The following is a 14,356-nucleotide window of genomic DNA, read 5'->3' on the forward strand; positions in this document are numbered from 1 at the left end:
TGGAGGAGCCGTCATAATGATGAGCTATACGCAATGTACGGCGACCGCACTATAGGGCAGCTCGACAGGCTTGATGGCGTGGAGCCATCTTCCATTAAAGCTGGGAGTTAACGGACTGGCAGACGAAGGCGCAAGACCGTGAGCGGTTTCGGACTCACCTGAGGCAAACCAAGCCCGCAAAGCGGTTGTAGCGCCGGATAACTAAGAAAGTAGTAATCGTTTCATCTCTTTATTGTTCATAATAAAAAGGTATTGCCAAAAATAAAAATAATAACCCACAACCAGTGCTGCAAAATGTCATGAATATCACGAGATTTTCACCAACGAAACCAATGAACATATCCGTGGTAGCTTAATACTCATTGCTGATAGTCAATAAAAATGTGACATGACTTGCTGAACACGACATGTGAATTCTTGAGTCCAACGCGATACTCTGACTGACAAGCTTAGCTTAATGCCGGCGCAAGCATAATCATGATTTTTTTTCTGGCTGTGAACAGTGCTGCCAAATGCCACTTTTACAGTCATCAACACTCATGACTGAAAGGAAGCTCAAATCAGATCATGTACACAACTGAGATGATCAGTGACGATACTCAAACAGTTGACATTTAGCACCCAACTTTTGGTCACTCACTTGGTCACGACATTTTTGTCGGCGATAATCACGACATTCTTTGAATATACTTGGCGCGTAGGCTCTAGCAACAAAATGAGCATGCTTTCTCCTTCTATCTGTTTTGATTATCTGTCGGGTCAAACAGAGCGAGAAAACATGCTCATTTTATTCCTTGGAACCACTCGCACACACCGCATATCTCCCATGACCATTGCGAGAATCACCGACTGAAAATGTCGCGACCAAGTGATTGACCAAGAGTTGGTTGCACACAATGTTACTAAGCATGTGATGGTCGTAGCAACTGTTTGAGGCTCGCCTCTGATCATTACAGTAGAGCTCGTGACGATGAGATGATTTTGTTTCGGTCGGAATTTGTCATGACTATGTCAGTGATATTTTGCAAAACTGATCACAGCATAAAAGTCGTGACATAGTGACTGACCAAGCGATGGTCACAAACATGTCATGAGCATGTATTGGTCACACTAACCGTTCTGAGTATCACCTCTGATTATGAGTACAATTGAGTACGTGACGCTGATATGGATTTTATTTCAGTCAGATTTTTTTGTTACATTGACATTGACATTTTGCATCACTGCCCAAAACTCTACTTGATTAAATCAATCTAAATACAGATTGATGCAAAAATGATTTTGCAAAAAGCGAAAAAAGAATTACCTTTTTAATTGACCTTTTTTTGTAATTTATGTGAGTATATTTCATCTTTCTTGGATATTATCGTGAGTATGCCGTACTATATCTATGTCTTTAACAATAATCAATATCTTTGTAGTACTTTACCAGAACCTTGCAATACAATATTAAACATAATATAGCCTTGCAATGAACTAAAATACATTAAAATGATACACTTAAAAGCAATAGCTTTTGCAAACAACCACATATTTTCTATTGCACCACGCATCTGACGACAGCCGACAAATTGGCCACTGAAGGCAAAGGTGACGGAAATTATCCTCCCAAGACCCGCCCCCAGTCTCAGCCAAAAAACGAAAAACAAATTTCCTGCCATCGATACACGCTTAGCACCGTTTTACAGCATCCTCCTTCTCTGCTGAAGTGGGTGCTGAACCACACATCCCACCCTCGCTCTCTAAGCCGTTCCATCACTAAATTATCCTGCTCACTTTCGGCAAGGCACGGCATGGGCACGCGGGGGAGGGAGGATTGCATGTCGGATGCCGTGCCCTGGAGATTGCGCTCATCCGGTCACCTGTTGTCGGTTGACGACCGCGTATCCGGTTACCGCACAAGCAGCTTCGGGCCGTCTTCGTCGACGGTGAAAGACGGTGTGAAAAGAAAGTAAAACCATGCAGCAGCAACAGCAGCAGCACGGCGAACTCTTATACGACACTAATAAACCGATCAAACTTTGTCACCTTGCGAGTGCCGGTCGAAGGGCATCTATCGGAGGGGAGGAATCTGTGCATGGTGGTATCTGTTCACCAACACACATGGTCTCAGCCACTTGGCGCCTTTCCGGTTGTGTGGAATTGATTTTGCGCTTCGCTGAGCGGAGTTTTGTGCTTCGCCGAAAGGTGGAAAAACAACTTTTGGTCCGAGGTGTGTTGATGATGTGTTGTTTTTCGATAACAGTTTACAGATGTTCCATTTTTGCTTCAGCTACCTGCTCCTACAAAGCGCATAAAAACTATGCCACCAGCAGCAACGAAGCATGTGTGTAGCTGGTTTCCCAAAAAAGGTATGTATGTACAATCATTTTCGTATCACATTTTGTTCGTTGTTGCCTCGTTGCAGATCGAAAAATCGAAGAAAAACGAACCGTTTTTGGGTACGTGCATCGATGATTACGGGCACCGTTGGGCACGGGGCAGATCGAATCACATTTCGGTTCGGTTGGACGCGTTTCAAGCGTCACAGCTATACTATTTCGCAATGCGCCTCAATTTCGCAATACGCGTGTGGCGTGCGTTTCGAATTTTCCCACGAAAATCGCTCGACCGCAAATAACGAGCCGATCATGCTGATGCTGCTGATGTGAGGGTGAAGGGTGGAGAGACCTGGCAAGGGGGCTTGCACTTGTGTGATATGAAACACTATGAAGCTTGCGAAGGAAAAGCCTTACATTTTTCCAATCCCCAACCACCACACCCACCCTTCCTTTTGCCTACCCTTTGCTGACCTAGGTGCAAAATGGGTGTGTTCGTCTCCGTACCGTACGTCGTCGTGGTACCATAAATTGACTCTCTCTCCCACCCACTCTCTGCCTGTTTTGGTGGCCTTCCACCACCCCGTCACCTTGGTGGCTTGGTACGACGATTGGCAAGTTTGACAGATTTGAAATGGATCCATCATTCAATAGAAGCGAGAGAGAGAGAGAGAGAGGGAGAGAGAGAGAGAGGCGCACAATCAGCCCAACAGCAGAGCTTGAAGCCTTCGGCAGTAAGCAGCTACTTGTAGCCGGAGCCATTTATAGACACCCAGCCCTTCTCCGGACTTGTTCGGCAAGGGCTGACACTGTCGCGCACTCGTGTAAATGCCGTTTTTGTACCGTTTTGTGCCCGTCGCCCCTCCCTAAACTACCCCTGCCGCCCCGTGAAACAAACGCACGATCGAAAAAGCTTTGCAGCTAATTGAAAACCGAGGCTCGTCGTCGCCGTCGTCAGGCCGACGGATCTTGGAGCTTCCGATGGAGGAAAGCAAGGAAAGCAGAACCATATGATGGGCATGGCTGCCGCAGTAAAATACGCTTTCCAAAACTGGTTCATTTCTTTTCCACCATCAGTGTAACGGTGGTGGTGGTGGGTTTTCGGGAGAACTGTTTGCGGAAATGTGTACCCTTCACAGGACCAATGAGTTGGAAATTAGTGAAATGAAACTATTCACGGCCCTGTGTGGGAACACATCAAAGCGGTTCGGAATGAGCCAGTAAGCACCGCTGCCCCCGAAAAACCCCGCTTTCCCTGTATGAGTGAGGTAAAGGATTTTCATCTCATCGTTCCGAGAAAAGTGATGATGGAAACGATGATTGGAGCTGAAAGTGGTGGATGGATATTTAGCCGCTGACATCTATCGTCAAAATGTAGATCATCTACTCTCAAACACTAGCAGAAGTTTATATGTTGGTTGAGCAGTTGCCAATTAGAAAATTCTAGCACAACCAAAGGCACAACATTTCGAGAAGTTTGCCGGTGTGTTGGGATAGTGTGTCCTAAAAAAAATTTCAAATTTTCCTTCCAAACCCAACTACACTCCTCTAGAAAGAAAATGTGCATAAAGGAATTGCATATTAATCAATAACCGATGCGCAAAGTTTTGTTACGCAAAAGTTTTGCAGCCCAGCAAAAGCCACCGGAAAGTGCACGCGCACAACACACCAACACAGCTAAACTAGCTGCAAGCCGACCAATGACCACAAAAGCTGCAAGAACGGCAAATAAAAAATAAAAATTTGTTTCTTGTTTTTTTCCTTATCAAAAACAAAAGTGTACAAAAAAACAACCACACATAAAAAACATGACGTCAGCTGCTGATATAGAGCCAGCAATTGGTTGTTGGGCAAACTTTGCGTTAAACTTTCCGTACTTTTCGTTTATTTTCCATTTCCATTTTTCGTTACGTGCAAAGAACGGTAGGAAAAGTTAAAAGCATGTGTACTTGATTGAATTAAATATTCTCTCCTTTGCCAGCCACAGGCGTCGCCATCGAATCAGAGCGAATATAAAGAAGTCAGCATCAAAATTCAACCAAAAATTAAATTACATACAAAAACACGAAGTGAAAAGCTCTTCCACAGCGGGTTGCAGGCATGGCCAGCAGATGGAAGCACCCGCGCCTTTACACAAATTAAGATAATTTACCGTGGAAAACCATCCTGCTCCCCCCTACCCCTTTTTGCTCACGTTACCTTTTGCGAGCCAATTTTTCCGCCCCATAAATATCGTTTCAAAAAATATTTACCCAAAACTAAATTTAGTCACTCCGTGGTACGTACAGGTTAGGTCCAAAAATTAGCCGTCCAGCAAGATACGCACAATAAAAAGGCACACTTTATCGTCGTCCCTTTAGAACGAGGGGGCGGGGGGAGTCCTCGGATAGCAGAAAGCAGATGAAAGATACCAACCCACCCACCCACACACATACAAACCGGGTCCCGAGACCCTTCAGATAACTTGTTTGCACAACTTTCAGCCATCCAAGTGTGTGTGTGAGTTGCGTGACAAAATGGCAATCATTAATAATGCGTAATTTTTAGCCCCCCCACGTAACTTAGCAAAGTTTTGAAACGAAGTGCACGAAAATAAAGAATGATTAGGAAATTTCCTAATTTATCGCCCCGCTGACCTTGAATTACTTTAGCGAGCAGAGGGCGTATGGCGTGAAAAATGAATCATTTCCGACTCATGCCACTAGCAATAGTGTTATCCTCCCAGGCATATGCATTTTTCGGTCGTGTTGGCCGGGAGCGCCGGATGAGCACCCCCCCCCCCCCCTTTCCCCGGATTTGCGCGACAGGGATGCAAATTGAAATAATTTATGGCCACATTTTGCTAATTGCAATTGCGAGCGTGCAACGAAAGCGTCACAGCGACGCCACTTTCGCATGAAACCTTTTCATGCTTTCTAATCAAAAACAGGGCCACACACACACACACGGGAAGGCGGGGGGATGCAATTTTTCATGCCAAATCCGGTAAAGATATCAATTTGCTAGAGGAGAAGCAAAGCAAAAATTGCCCCCGCTTAGAGTAAGATGAGTAATCGCACCACCGTTGTCGGATTGGCGTGACGTCATTCGTGCACAGATTTTGTGCATTTGGTGCTGCCTCGTGCCGCCAAACCACAAACCACCACCACTGCCTCGTGCATTAAAATGCGATAGTAAAACAAACTGTGTAAAAAAAAAAATTGCATACACAACCCACCCAGTCAACCGCACAAACCACCAACACCACCCACCCACGGGATGCATTTAGCACCTGCGCTTGCGTTTAAATGCGACGCGCGCGCGCCAAAAAGCTGCAGGTGCATTCAATATATCGTGTTCGTGCTCGAAGGGAGGGGGACGGGATTTTTTTATATCTTCTTTACGCTGTGCAAAAAGTAAAAATGAAGAGAAAAGTGCATGAAACTGATATTTTTTAATTAATCAAAGTTAACCGCTAGCTGCTGCAACAGTGTGTTGTTGCTCATTCCAGTCGCAGAAAACGAAAACCACACCAGGGTAAGGGGCGGTTCTGTACCCCTCAGCGCAATTCAATGTATAATGCATTCAGATTTCACTCTGATTGGGTAGTCTTATAACGTGATGATTGTGGTTGATGCTGCTCAACTGATATTGGCACGTATCTAATAGTATGCAACAGTGTTTAACTTGTTCAAGATTGAATTACATTGAAATAGAAGATCTTAACAGCCGATAGCTGTATGATCACTTCATCGTGAGCTCCTGATTTTATACATTATAGAGAAAATTCTTATCTAAAATTATTGAGAGCTTTTTAAATCACTCAATAAGTCACGTCAAGAAGCAGTTCACAGGAGACATGTTTTATTTGAATCTCTTTACCCAACACATCTTGAAGCTGTTCAGAACTACGCCCCAAACCACTGGCTAACCTTTTCCAAGCGTACAACACAGCCAGTGCCAAACGCTGACGCTAGCCAGAAATGGGTGATCAACCCGATCAAGATCAGGTTAGTTTTAAAATAAAATTCCTTTCCCTTTGCAAACAAAAATAAAACCCAAAAAACCCCCCTCACACCACGTCACGCGCGGCGTCGGCTTAAACGGCTTTAAATACAGCAAAACGGTTTATATTAATAAACGATTTCTGGGCGGCCAGGTAGCGGCCAGGCATGGTGTGTGGCAGTCGAAGTACGAAGCGCGATGCGTATCCCAGCAAAATGCAATTGAGGTGGCCGTGAGTTGGTAATGCAAATTTAGCCAACACACATCACATCATCGCCGCAACAACACCTGCCCGAGAGCGTGTCTGTGTGTGCGGTTTCGGTGCGGCGTTCAAACCACTTTGGGAAACCGATGTTTGTTTGTTGATTTTAACTGGACGTTTCCAACACTTCGATGCCCTCTGGTTTTTTACACCGAAGGATAATAAGTGTAGTTTACGCAAATAAATCGTTGCTACCTTATGGAGAGAGAGAGAGCGTGCTATCAACGTGCAATGTTCGTCGTGTCCACGTTTTGCGTAACCGAAGTAAGCAACACCTCCTTCTTGCTGAGGTGAGCGCATCAGGGACGCTTGACGCGACATTAAATACGCAAAAGCGTTGTTATTTCAGAACGTTGAAGCGCGCCCTCTGGAAGTCTAAGCAACACTTGTCTTAATCTGCCCGGCTAACAGGGCACATGAATAATTAAGCTCGATCAAACACGCAAACGGGCTTCGTCCTGCTGTTTTGGGGTTGTTCTTTTGCAGCTTGGATTGCTTGGATCCTTACCATTTAAAGTTTGGTTCTTTGCGGTATGAATATTGCATTAGGATTATATGGCCTTAGAGCCTGGGAGAGCAGAGCGAGGTCTTTCTTTCCTTACTCCGAATGCTAATGCCTATTGGTTTAAGGTTCCCGAAAGGTTGGGCATGGGAAGCAGAAAAAAGTCCAAAAGAACAACACACTTTTGGAAGGATGTCATGAAGTAGAGTTCGTCTTGGAAGGGCCTCTTTTGTGGAAAGGTGTTTGGATGAAGATGTAACTACGTTTTATTGTCCTTTATTATTGTCCTTTTCGTAGGAAGAACTTGATCCGCTTTAAGGATAGTTTGAGGTAGTTTTTAGACGATCCATATTAACACTAGAAATACCCACGCTATCCTGTTTTCTAATGTCCAGGCTTGACACTTGCCACTTCTGAAGAACTTCTGAACTCACGCACTAGGCTTCTCGCACGTAGCGACTTCAAGTGACCATTCTTGGCGCGTGTTCTCGATTGTCGACTTGACCATGTGTCTGGCCACTCTAGAAGACACACAAACAGTCACGCACACATTGGCACCAGTGCACAAACAAACGAACGAACTCTACAACAACAAAAACAACAACGATCGTCACGTTTCTTCACGCACGCGACTGTCCCACTTTGGCGTGGCACACAAGACACTTGGACAGCGAGATCTTGGTAGACCGAGTCGAAGCGAAAGGAAAAACTGACCTACACACACACGCACACACAGTCACACACAGCTGGTTGCTTGGATGATCGATGATGTACGGCGGACGTTCCACTCGTCGTCTAGCGCGCGCGTAAAACCTACTACGGCCTACTACGTCCAAGGTAGCCCCCGAATGGAGCAGATGAACCGAAAATACAACTACACAGCACCAATGATGTAGTGTTACCGGTGTATGTTGTGACCGGACCTAGTGCTGCTGACGCTGCTGCTGCTGCTGCTGCTCCTGCTGCCAGACGAGTGTTGAATGCGAATGAACCAGAATGTGTGCGTCCGAACCAACGGTGCTGCTGATGTTGAATGGATGAACACACCCGCTGATTCGCTCTTGGTGAACGTTGAAGGGCCCTACCTCAAAAACCCCCGCGCTTGACAGTGTCAAAGAGACCCCCTTTTCAACCCCTAACAGAGATGCATGTGTGGGTCTCTTTCGCTCAATCTCGCACCTTGTCTATATAGGTTACGCGAAGGTTCTGAGAAGACAACCTTGAGAGCGGGAACATGCCAGAATTTGCTCTCTCGCTCTCTCGCAGCAATAGGGCACCGTTGAGAGCATAGGGAGAGAGAGAGATCAACTCTGAGCATACCAGCAAGATAGGGAGAGAGTATACGCACAAACGCGGCTCGGCATCATCGCGTATCGCTTGATTAATCCCCAAAGCCAACCCCGACAACCACACTAGACCATTTTAGCCATTGCATCGTACACACACCCCTGTGTGAAGGAGAAGACGAAGGTACATCGACGATGCCCGTCCCAGAGGAATCTAAGGGAAAAAAACCGGAGGGCTCGCCATTTCTATGAAAAAGGTAGCACCATCATCACCGTTAATGGTCACTCCCAAGTGGAAATGGTAATCCGGCCAGCTCTCGAACCGTACCCGAAAGCAAAGAGAACTAAAACTAATCCACCAGCAGCTCCAAAAAAGCGCGGGCTCACATGTTTTTTTTTTTGGAGTGTAAGTTCCACTTTTTCGAAAGGATGGCTTTGCTTTGGATTACACTGTACCACTCTCCCAGACGACATCCGGACCAGATCCTTCACAAATTGTTACTGTTTACACAGAAAACATCCCCTTTACTCGCTATTTTGCATCTCTTGGAGAGAGAGAAAAAAAAACAACCAAAGTCTCCAGCTTCAACCGACTGTTGCAAGGTAAACACAGTAGGCCGTGGAGCTTTTATTTATCTTTGCTTCGACATCTCGCACCAAGCTCGCGGTGGCGTCTGTATATGTCTGTGCCTTCCTACATCTCCACGTACACCATGATTTGGGTGCGCTCCTTCACGTACGGCAACCTTCGACAAAATCGCCCCTGAGGATGACGGTGCGCACAGACATTTGCCGAGATCTCGGCATCGAATCTCACAACGAGCTCAAGATCCTTCACAAGATAGACGTTTCAAAACGCATACACACACAAACACACGTGAGCTGCTACCGCTTCCACCACCAGCACATCAACACACTAATCTGCATCGAGGATCGCGTCTCCATATGCCTCCTGCAAAACTACTTTTTACAACATCAACATCCCTTGTCGGTCCACTGATAAGCCCTGGGGGAGTCAGATCTCGCGCCGAAGCAAACTCTTGGAATGTAAACTGTACTCTCGCGTATCATCAAACGCCCTAAAACAATAATAACACACAAAGAGGGTTACACAGGCTGTGTCGCATCAAGGCATAAGTGTGAATCAGACCGGACACGCACCTTTTTAATCTTCAACAACACCCTCCTGGAAGGGTGACGCAGTGTAATTTGTGAACTGTAAAAGTACAGGACACACACACACACAAAATTTACGACCGCCCGGCTTGTTGGGCCGGTGTTCGTCTGTTTGCCTCGACCGCCTACTGCTCTCTGCAGTCTTTGCTACATGTAATGTGTGTTCGCTGTTTTGCTTCTCTTCGATGTCTCTTCTTCGTCATTCCTAGCACTTGTTTACACTTCTCGCGCACGTCACAACCAAACCAAAGTCTCTGCCGTCAAGAGATGCTCTGCTAGAACTGTCGCGCGATCACAGTTTCGTAACCACCTGTTTTTTTGTGTGTCTTCTATTTGTGCTCAGAAAAAGAATCAAGATGTTGGAAGGGTTTGTAGTCGACATGCACGCACCATACATCACCACAGCAGAATAGACTACTGCTGCCAGCTAAAAAACCATTCCCTTGATACAAGTTCCAACAAGAAGCACTCAGTTACCATGACAACGAGCGTACTTGCTGCACCACTGCTCGGTAAACTCTCGGTTGGTCGTCTGGCAGCCTCTGACAGCCCTCCCATGGATTCCAAACCGATAGCGGCCGATTGATAAGGAGGTCACATACCACCACACACACTCAAACATATCTTGCTGCTTCCTACGGTGACCTTTTGGGGTGAGAAGGAGAGTACGGAGAAGATGAGAGGAGCTCAGCTACAACAACAAAACTAGGTCTTTTCTGCCAATTGCCTGCGAATCTTCGTATCGAATCTTCTTCAAAGAAGAATATTGCTGGCAAGATAAACAAAATTTAACTCAAACTGTCAAAAGTTGTTTGTAATCCCCGAGCGAACCGCCCGTCTCTTGCCGATCTTTTTCAACAATAGACACGCGAATGATGCGGCAAGCAAATCCTTCCAAAACAACCCCACAGCTACGTGGAGATCACGGTAGGCGGCGCCTAGGGCGAGAGAGGTCGCCTCGGTTGCTAGGTCGCGGGCCTGATTGCGCGGGAGCAAACATCAGCACATACAGACACATCCACAGCAAACAGCAGCAGCACCAGCCCAGCTCTTGACCTGAGATTTGGATAAGCCATTCCTTATACTTCCTCCTCCCCCCCCAAAAACCACCCCCTATCCTAAACAGAAACAACAAAAGCTACAAAACGTATCACAATTCCCGGGGATGATGATTGCGCTCCATTGCTCGCGCGAAACGCGGACAGCACACACAAACAGCACACAGTTTTACTGTGTTGTTGTTGCTGCTGCTTTCTTTACCGTTCTCCTCGCCTTGCCAATATTATTGTTTGCATTCTTTTCCTACACTTCGGCCGCGCTAGGGGGCGGGTCGGTTTCGGGGTACGGTCGTCCAGAAGGGAACAAGCAGAGAAGAAGGGTTGGTGGTAAGATGGCAATGGTGGGGTGTGTTCCACTGACGCTTGTTCACTGACCTCCACCAAAGTCTCTCTGCCCCAACCAACCAAGCAACCCCCGTTTTGGGGCCCCTGCACACACACGCACACACACGACTACACATACACACACACACGACTTGTACGTGCGCTCTCGCGGTTCGCTCTCGCACCGGAGCCGTGGAATGATCCGTTAGCGCCCAGCACACCTGAGCAAAGGTGCACAACAAAACTCACTTTTTTTTGCTACCACAGACACACACAAACACACACGCGCGCGCGAGATGCAGCTTCCTTCGAGTTTGGGAGCAGCTTGGGGAGTACGAAGAAAAGGCAGCGCCTGCCTTGGTTGCAAGATGATCTAAAGTTGATGAGCCAACGACACCACTGTGCAGCACACACACGCACACGCACGCACACACAGGCAGAGATCCCAGGATGCGCGTCGTCGCCTTCGCGGATGCTAAACGTTTCTGGCGAGCCTTGGCGCTACACCACGTACGCGTTGCTGCTGCTGCTGCTGCTGCTGCTGGAGCGCACGGCTGCCCTTGCGTTCGGTTTGTGTGATGCGCGAGAAGACACACACAGCGTACGTCAACGGGGCCCAGCAAGCTGCGGGAGAGAGAGATGATAACCGGATCTCCCGCCCAAGAGTATGAAGGAACCGAACACGAAAGAAACAACCAGCCGGAGCTAGAAGAGCGAACTACGCGCACGCACTACAGTGGGTAGTGCAATTCTGAGGTTAGCTTGGTTTGCCGCACGCGCAAGCTGTTGCGTTACATAGGTTTTGCGATATCAAAAGTCGTCGCGTATCTGCTAAAACTCGCTAGACAAGCATGAGCTATTTTATGTGCAAAAAATAGTACTAATTTTAATAAATATTGCAAAACAATAACAACATTTACACACATTTACCACACTGTCACGTCCAGCCCACATGACCGCACGGTTTTTATGCAACTTTTTTGAAGGAGTTGTTGTTGTTGCTCACCTGCCCCCAAAAAGAGAGTGCGCGAGAAAACGGCGAGACGGTTGAATGTGTGCAGCCGGCCATTTTAAATGGTAAACTGCTCCCCGCCCGGGAGACTGGGGGAGAATTCCGGGGAGCAAAATCCACCCTGCGTTCGCGAGAGACTGAAAACAACCCCCCATTGGCGCCTTGCATCCACCCCACCAAAGACTCTCTCAAGGTTGGCTCACTCTTTCTCTCTCTCTTGGAAGCGCACGCACGGTTTCTCTCTCTCTCTCGATATTTTAATATTGTTGTTATTTTTTGTTTTCTTCAAAATAAACACAGTGCGTCTCGTTTGACGGCGCTACATGGGGGTGGGTGAAGTGGGAAAATTATTTTACAATCAAATATTCAGAAAAAATATAAAAAAAGTATTCAAAAGTGCATATTATTTAGCATTTTCACAAGAATTCCATGGAATAAAATTAATACAAAAGGCACTTTTTGTGAATTTTTGCAACTCAAAGAAATGCCCTAAATGCTACGACCCCCCTCCCTCCCTTTCTACCCTCAAACACGTTGTCAAGGAAACCGCAATAAATAGCGCAATAATTCGATAATTGATTTCACCCCCGTAAGCTTTCGAATGAATATTTTCAAAACAATAATGCAACCGCTCATATTCGTCTTCTTATTCGTCCCACAATGAGTTTATTTTAATGCAAACAACTTACACTTCGAGAGTATTCTTTGGCTAGAGGAAGTAGACTGGTTTCGAGAAATCATAATACACTAATCTTGACTAATCTCACATTGGCAACGGCGTTCCCAAAGAGTGCCTACAGATGGAGCAAATATTCGTAAAAAGGTGACGTACAGCGATAATAGAATAATTTAAGAGTGCGACAATCGCCGAAACTCGTCCGGTCGTACTGCCATTCCCCGTTTGAGTTGAGTATTTTAGAATTCGGTTACGATTTCCTCCTCTTCGTGCCGCCTAATCGGATCTCCCTTCAGTAAGGCGATTATCATGCTGAAAAAAAGTTTATAAAAGCACATTAGAAAGGCGAACCTCAAAAAGATTCTGGATGCGTTCTCCTGCACCACTCACCAGTACAGATAGACGAAGAAGATAATCAAATAAAAGCCCAATCCGATCATCGTGTCCCGCAGGTGCTTCTTCACCATGCCACGGTTGTGGATTTCGGCCGGATCGTAAATGCCAATGTTGCCGGCCGGCACCCGGTACTGCTCGTACACCAGCCATCCCACCATCGGCAGATTCACCAGACAGAGCATCCAGTGCCCGTGGATGAGCAGCACGAACGTAAGAAAGGCGTGTGCGGCCAGCTTCGGGATGGACCAGAAGTTCAGCTTCGAGCAGCATTCCTGTGCATTCAGATAATCACATTCCAGATCGGACAGTATAATCAGCTAATAAAGAAGGGGCAGTGTTAAGGAAATCGGAACCGGTGTAGGTGTAGTTTGCACAATAAAGTAAATCCGTCGGTTTTTGTTATTGAAAAGGATACGTAGTAGATCAGCAGGAAAAGGATAGCGCCCGTGATGAACAGCGCTAGCGCAAAGACCAACGTTTCGGGGAACATGTTTTCTGCGGCACCGTGTGGTCGTATTTACAGTCACTTGCTGGCACTTCCCGCACTGTCACTGGCGCTAAACAACGCAACTTTCATACATCTTTCCCGCAGGGAGGAAATACTTAATATGGAAGCAATTTGCTTTTTGCAGCAGAGCAATTTTGTTTGCTCCCTGTCGGCTGGTTTGTTGTGACAGTTCGGGCTTGTGAGGGGATGAGATGCACAAGGTAAACAGAGAGCGTAACGTGTGATGGCAGGAATAACATCGTCTGTAAACACCGTGGGAATACAGAGTTTGCGATGTTCGTTTTTGCAGCGCGATGAATTGCATTGCGTTGAAGCTAGTGGTGGGAGCTCGGAATTGGACCTACCCGATTCCGATTCCGTATTCGGTATCAGTTCCGGAGCGGATTCCAGAGTCAATTAGAAACCGACTTCGGAGCGAAATCCGGATTCGTTTCCGGGATCGGAATAGGTTCCAAAATCAAAATCGGCTCCGGAAACGAAATCGACCTGGGAGTCGCAATTAGTTCCGGTTACAGAATCAGAGCTCTATAATGAGAATCAATTCTTGAATTGAAATAAGAAGTTTCAGTAGCAAAATTAGTCCGGACATCTTCATGAGAATGGATCGTTCTAAGTAAATTTTGATTCTTTGTGACTATCAATACATAGCATTATTGGATCCAAACGTTTCTTCTTATGGAGATGCCGAAACCGACTCCGACTCGATTCCGGAAGCGATTCCGATGCTGGAATCGATTCTGTTTGAGGAGCCGATTCTGCAGCTAAATCCGTATTCAATTCCGGAATCGAAATAGGTTCCGGAATCAGAATCGGCTCCAGAAACGAAATCGACCTGGGAATCGCAATTAGTTCCG

At 46.5% G+C, this 14,356-nt stretch overlaps 2 protein-coding genes across 13 annotated transcripts in view; both read right to left on the reverse strand.

Annotated features, from left to right (window-relative positions):
- Positions 1–11,658, reverse strand: part of LOC1280066 (1-phosphatidylinositol 4,5-bisphosphate phosphodiesterase classes I and II) — a 96,768-nt gene extending 85,110 nt beyond the window's left edge. For 3 of the 12 annotated variants that reach the window (XM_061662565.1, XM_061662567.1, XM_061662554.1), the window contains exon 1: positions 11,160–11,658. The gene's annotated coding sequence lies outside the window, so the exon portion shown is untranslated. The other 9 variants (XM_061662556.1, XM_061662558.1, XM_061662561.1 and 6 more) reach the window with 9 other exon arrangements.
- Positions 11,659–12,555: 897 nt separating this feature from the next.
- On the reverse strand, positions 12,556–13,719 carry LOC1280067 (protein cornichon homolog 4). Its single transcript, XM_319866.5, has 3 exons — positions 13,410–13,719; positions 12,989–13,311; positions 12,556–12,910 (listed from the first exon to the last, which is right to left on the reverse strand). Exons 1-3 carry the CDS (start codon positions 13,482–13,484, stop codon positions 12,838–12,840), a joined length of 471 nt encoding a protein of 156 aa, XP_319866.3. The 5' UTR covers positions 13,485–13,719; the 3' UTR covers positions 12,556–12,837.
- Positions 13,720–14,356: the final 637 nt, after the last annotated feature.

The sequence above is a fragment of the Anopheles gambiae genome, chromosome 3, assembly GCF_943734735.2.
Source record: "Anopheles gambiae chromosome 3, idAnoGambNW_F1_1, whole genome shotgun sequence".
Lineage (NCBI taxonomy): Eukaryota > Metazoa > Arthropoda > Insecta > Diptera > Culicidae > Anopheles > Anopheles gambiae.

Excerpts from the sequence above, each read along its gene's own strand:
- LOC1280067 (XM_319866.5), bottom strand. The coding sequence starts at position 13,484 with ATGTTCCCCGAAACGTTGGTCTTTGCGCTAGCGCTGTTCATCACGGGC. Across the intron at positions 13,312-13,409 it reads TTTTCCTGCTGATCTACTAC|CTGATTATACTGTCCGATCT; the intron begins GTATCCTTTTCA and ends CTTCTTTATTAG. Across the intron at positions 12,911-12,988 it reads TTCTTCGTCTATCTGTACTG|CATGATAATCGCCTTACTGA; the intron begins GTGAGTGGTGCA and ends ACTTTTTTTCAG.